This window comes from Gymnodraco acuticeps, unplaced genomic scaffold, assembly GCF_902827175.1.
Source record: "Gymnodraco acuticeps unplaced genomic scaffold, fGymAcu1.1, whole genome shotgun sequence".
Lineage (NCBI taxonomy): Eukaryota > Metazoa > Chordata > Actinopteri > Perciformes > Bathydraconidae > Gymnodraco > Gymnodraco acuticeps.
The window spans coordinates 255598-262098 of NW_022990508.1; the positions used below are offsets into that span (position 1 = coordinate 255598).

Sequence of the window (6501 nt, forward strand, 5' to 3'; positions counted from 1 at the left end):
TCCTTTAATAGTTTATTTCTTGCCATTAAAGCTGCCAAGTCAGCCTCTGTTTTAAGGCATGCAGACGAAGCAGTAGAATTTGCAGACTTTTTTTCCCAAAGCAGAATTTTGTGATCGGGTTGCTCTTCTTCCGATTTCCACGTTTGACACTGTCACTAGGTTGTACATCCTCTTGCATGTCATCTGTTGTTGGAATATCCAGCACAGCAGCAGTTATTGTGGCAGAATCCTTTTGTGGCTCCTTTAACCACTGTTTAATGTCCCTCTGAAAGCTTTCACTGTATTCCAAGATACTGGCAAACCATTCCTTTTGTTTCTTCAGTTCATCCTCTGGGGGTAAAGGAATCAACATTTCATGTGAAATAATGGCTTTTTCACCCAGTTGAAATAATTTCTCTAAATGAGTTTGCACACGTGAGGCATTTTCCCTTTCTCTCATGTGTGCTTTTATTTCTAGTATGAGTGCTTTTATTTTGTTCACACTGGTTTTACGTTCCCGTTTTAGTTTTTCGATGTGATTTACCAATGCCTTCGCAGTGAGTGTGCGCTCTCTTTTCCCATAGTCCATTTCAACACCTTCAACGTCAACATTTATTTGACTAATTTTCTCCGTTTGATTATTCAAGCTTCCTCAGTGCATCCGTTTGATTATAACACACTCAAAGATCGGAAGAAAATTCCTTCAAAGAATCACATTTCCACATTTCCACATCAACAGAGCAGCACAACTTCCATGCGACAGAGCGGAGTTATACGGAGATACACAGCAGTGAATATGTGCACATTCAGCGCAGCGGTAAGGCTTACCTGGCTGTGATCCGCGTTGAATGCTTCCAAAACTGCAGTCTCTATTAACAGCCAGTGCTTACCTCCGTGAATTATTTCCATATCTCCATTCTCATCCAATAGATCCTTAATCCATGCGCTGTTTGAAGATGATCGCCTTACGTCTTGTGTGCTTGTTAATAATAATAATATATTTTATTTATAAGCGCACTTTTCATTTGCGTAAACAAAACTCAAAGTGCTACAAAATTAAAAAGGGTGAAACAAAACAACAAAAACAATAAAAACAATAAAAAAACAATTTAAAAACAATTAAAACAACATAATAAAAGCTGTGACATTCATGCCTTGTTGTTTTTTTGTTGACAAAATGTAGCGACAGCAGGAAACAAAGTCGCTGAGGCCGGGCCTGTTTGAAGTATATGACACGCTAAAAAAAGTACTTGCTGAGATCAAAAGCTCTGTTTCATAGTATTGTAATTTAATCACAAAAAACTCGGTGATCAGACATATAGGCCTACATTGTTATAATAATCAAAGCAATAGTAAATCTTGCGGTCAACAAAAAAGTACAACAGCCCTGTGTCACCCTCTCTTCCACACACCCACACCTCACACAGGTGAACAGTATTATAATGAGTGCCACCCATACCCATGTGACCCAAGCCAACCAATCAATAGTGATCATGGCTCCTACAAGTATAATCACACAAATTCTGTGTTTTATATTTAATAATTCTGTGTTCTTTATTTATTCATTGTTCAATACCTGACAAGGTCGGAGATGAAAAACTTGGGTCGCAGGTTCTTCAACAGTGCATTACAAGACATCTATCGATATGTGTGTACCTCCACCATTAAACTGTCATATTCTGCACATTTCTTATACTATCTACATACATCTTATAAGAGTATAATACATATGTATAATCAGTCTACAGAAGGTCCAGTTGTGATAGCCACGGTTCGCCACTGTTAAAAAGTATTAAACGGCATTTTCCAAGGTATTACATTTTGTAGCTTGTTTTCAATAAGTATTTAAATTGTCCAAAGAGGTTGTATTCTAAAGTTTGCCTGACTGTAATCATTGCGTAGGTGTATAGTGTGATTCTTTGTACACTGAACAAAAATATAAATGCAACACTTTTGTTTTTGCTCCCATTTTTCATGAGCTGAACTCAAAGATCTAAAATATTTTTGCATTTTAGAGTGACCTTTTATTGTGGCCATTCTAAGGCACACCTGTGCAATAATCATGCTGTCTAATCAGCATCTTGATATGCCACACCTGTGAGGTGGGATGGATTATCTCGGCAAAGGAGAAGTGCTCACTATTACAGATTTGCGAACAATATTTGAGATAAATTGTTATTTTGTGTATATAGAAAATGTTTTAGATCTTTGAGTTCATCTCATGAAAAATGGGAGCAAAAACAAAAGTGTTGTATTCTTCATCTGAACAGGACATCGCACGCTCACTGACTGCTGCTTGATAGCGCGCAAAGGTACGTTTACGCCGGTTGTTACACAACATCGTTATGGGGAAATGCAAATTTGCGTCCAAATGGTTGGAAGATAAGGAGGAAGGACAATCAATACTGTATATAGTAAATGTGAGGTAAAGTGTGTCGCCAATGTAACCAGTTAGAACTCGAAGTGGCGATGAAGTCTTAAAATGTATGAAAAGGGTCTTAAAAAAGGTGTTAAAAGGTATTCAATTTGACTGCAGGATTCCTGCATATACCCTGGTATAGAGCCTTCAGGTTCTGAAAATTATCAGCGATAGAGCTAGAAAAAAAACCTGAATAGAGCTAGAAGATAGCCAGTATGAAGCCAAGAAAGAACCAGTCGAAAGACAGGAAGGAGACAAAAGAGTTTGTATTTTTTATCTTTTAATATTCAAGCTCCTCTCTTAAGATATTATAACTTCCTATCTCAACATGTATCCTTTTATTCCAATTAACAAAACCTTACATTTTTGCTGCCAATTATTGAGATTGTTTCACAGCGTTTATCTTAAAATATTTAGATTTTTTTCTTTACATATAGATTACATGGGATGAACAGCACGATCCACACTGCTGGATTCTGCCCAAATCTGCTCAATGCAAGCAAACATCTTGCTTTATTCATACTCCTGCAGTTGTATTGTTCTGGATTCACAAGTGTATTAGATGTTCTGCACTGTTATTGTTATGTATTTAATATAAAGTGAAATTCCCATTAAAAAAAACTCACTTAAGGAAAAAGGTTCTGAACCAGTGAGAATTCTTCATTTGCGCATAAACATGATAACATATTTAAAGTTGTGACGATGGTATTTAAAGTTGTGGCGATGGTATCGCCCGCTGCACACATTTAACGCTTTCCATTTTATTTATTTATTTCGCCTTTTATACCACACTGCAAGTGCATTTTTTAACGAGACGACTGTAAGATAGACTGCAGTTTTAAACAATTATAAACACAGCTCAAGTCTTTCACAGCCAGAAATATTTCTCTGTGTCACCTTGCCTTTTTTTTTCACAACCAGAAATATTCAAGCAGAAAAATCAGTGCCTGTTAAATCAAAGGGAAAGCAATCATCTAAGACAACATTTTTGAAGCGGATAAGATCAACTCAGCGTACACGACTCATCAATCCGTGATTTTTGGTCATAATCCAGGCTCTATGTTCACATAGAGAAGGATATTACAGTGTTTGATGGCCTATGTCGGTTAAAAGCCAGCGGAAGGGTGTATTAGTCTGGGAAATAACTCATAATAAAGTTGTAAATAAACAAGAAAGAACAATAAACACATGTTCCTTGTCTCAGACCACGGTGCGTCTGTATCCGTTCCAGATCCACAGCATCGCTCTCTCCTCCTTCGCCTCCATCATGGGACCCTTTGGAGGATTCTTTGCCAGCGGCTTCGAGAGAGCCTTCAAGATCAAAGTAAGGATTTCTGACACGTTTTTTTTTACTTCAAAACACTCCAACTATCCCTTTTAATGTATGTTGTCTTTGCTCCATTTATATTATACGCATAGACACGAGGGGCTGGAGTAGGCCGGGGAGCCGGAACTGGAGCCGGAACGGGAGTCGGAACCATAGCTGCGTGGGCCGGAACTTGAGTCGGAACGGGACCCGGAACCAAAATGCTATGTAGTCAAGCTCCAGCACTTTACATAAATGAACTCAAAGCAGATAAAGCACGTGGTTCCAGCTCGAACCCTCAGAAAAGGAGCCATCAAATGTATCATGTTCATATTTTTAGTTTCAAATATTTTCATTGAGAAAAAGCATACAAGTGTAAGCAATAGTACAGACTTCATTGGGGTGGAAATCATGCTTCTCTTTTTCAACATAGAAGACAAACAGAACAGCCAACAAGAAATAATAAAGAAAAACATAGCATGACAGGAATACCATACTTAATGACATACATAGTCATAGTGGGAAAGAACATACCAAATAGTATATATCAAATTAAATTAATAATGTGTGAGCGAGAAACACATCAGAGAAAAAAAAAAATAAAAAAAAAAAAATCCGTTATAGACGACTTGTAATAACACTGTTCGTCAGATAGACATGTCTACCTGCATATCCTCTATATAGCCTACCTATTAATGTGTGTTTTTCAGTTTGAATGCACTGCTCTCAACATTCACTGTACTGTATTGTTACCCCCCCTCCTCCTCCACAGATTTTAAGTTTCTCTGTCGTGATTGTTTATATTTATACATAGATGTTTTTTATATGTGTTCTATTATATCCCCAGCAAGGTGATCCAGCAGCTCCTGGCTCTGCGCATCGACCAGCAGCTCCACATCTTCAACTCCCTGAAGGCTTACCTGACGGAGAAGGGTTTCCTGCCGGCGCTGGAGGACGTCATGGCTTAGACACCCCCCCCTCACCCACTGTGGCTCACCCTGAGGGGGAGAAGAGAGAGGAGGGTAGCACCCCGAGGACCCCCTGCTGACCCGGGACACTGGCAGTGATTTGTGTGTGAGCGAAAAACACATCAGAGAAAAAAGAAAAACGACAAAAAACTTCAGCTTTTGTTCATTCCACGTCATTTGGTTTGGGAGTCCAGTGTTTGTGAGTTCCTGCACTGTTAAACATTTCCGTTATGGACGACTTGTATTAAAAATGTTGGTCAGATAGACATGTCTACCTGCATATCCTCTATATACCTATTAATGTGTGTTTTTCAGTTTTAATGCACTGCTCTCAACACTCACTGTACTGTATTGTTACCTTACCTACCACCCCCCCTCCTCCTCCACAGATTTTAAGTTTCTCTGTCGTGATTGTTTATATTTATACATAGATGTTTTTTATATTTGTTCTATTATATCTAAATGTCGTGTTTATTCAGACTGAATTCACCTTTGCCATTCGCCACGTGCATTTATATGTGAGTTGTTTCTGTTTTTCCTGTGTTTTTGGTGCCATTCATCATTTCATAAAATCAATCAATCAATCAATCAATGTTTATTTATATAGCCCCAATATCACAAATGTTACATTTGTCTCAGTGGACTACACAGTTTGTACAGAATATCACATCGTACAAGGAAAAAACTTCCGTTAGAAAACCAGTTTAAAGGGAAAAATGGGAGAAACCTCAGGGAGAGCAACAGAGGAGGGATTCCTCTCCCAGGACGGACATACGTGCAATAGATACCCGTGTGTAAATTGAAAAGATAATACATTTGCAACATAGGTAGTCCAAATGTTTGGAAATGCATTTGTGTATAATAGGAAGATGAATCCACGAGGATATCCATCCAGGACTTATGATCCAGGACCACAGCAACAGGCACAGCCATGACTCAACATCCAGGGCTCGCGATCCAGGACACAGGACCGCAGCAACAGGATCATCCACGACTCCGGATCCCGGCGTATATAGACACCAAAAAGAAAGAAATTTGGGGAAGCTGGGTTAATCGGAACATGAGAGTATACGTATAGACAGAGAGAAGGAAGAAGTAAGATGTCCTCCGACAAACTAAGCCTATATATCAGCAAAAACCTCCTTTCCACGTCGGCGGAGGAGAGGCAGCCCTGCCCCTCACTTTCCATGCTCCGTGATGCGGATGAGTAAAATCACTGCCAGGTGAGACGCTCTGCTCGCAGCCAGGTGAGACGCTCTGCTCGCAGCCAGGTGAGATGCTCTGCTCGCAGCCAGGTGAGACGCTCTGCTCGCAACCAGGTGAGACGCTCTGCTCTCAGCCAGGTGAGACGCTCTGCTCGCAGCCAGGTGAGACGCTCTGCTCGCAGCCAGGTGAGACGCTCTACACGCAGCCAGGTGAGACGCTCTACACCAGTGGTTCTCAAAGTGGGGGGCGCGCCCCCCCCAGGGGGGCGCAGAGGCATGCCAGGGGGGGCGCGAGAGACCAGGAGGAAAAATGGTTAAAAAAAAAAAGATTTAAAAAAAAAAAAAAAATCATAATTTTTAAAATTATTGATTCGAAAATAATATGATGCAGTACAGTATTATTACGTGTTGAGAGATGTATCCATAGATCTCTTCATTTTGCTCTCAAAGTGCACCAGATTGATGCATTTAACTTCAATATTTAAAAATGAAATCTTCCCGGGGGAGCTTGCCCCCGGACCCCCCTATGTGAGGTCCACACACCACCTATAAAAATAGCACTTTACCCCTGCTAAGCTGATTATCGAGCCTTCATTGTAACAGTCGCGGGTACACTGTGTATAT

The 6501-nt window shown here is 40.0% G+C and overlaps 1 protein-coding gene across 1 annotated transcript in view; it reads left to right on the top strand.

Annotated features, from left to right (window-relative positions):
• The window catches only part of LOC117553119 (zinc finger protein 79-like), a 51326-nt gene extending 46301 nt beyond the window's left edge, over positions 1 to 5025 (top strand). The window contains exons 2-4 of the mRNA XM_034226917.1: positions 3603 to 3722; positions 3818 to 3932; positions 4552 to 5025. Coding sequence (XP_034082808.1) covers positions 3603 to 3722; positions 3818 to 3932; positions 4552 to 4672 — 356 coding nt within the window. The 3' untranslated portion in view covers positions 4673 to 5025. The remainder of the gene's footprint in view (positions 1 to 3602; positions 3723 to 3817; positions 3933 to 4551) is intronic.
• The last annotated feature ends 1476 nt before the right edge of the window (positions 5026 to 6501 follow it).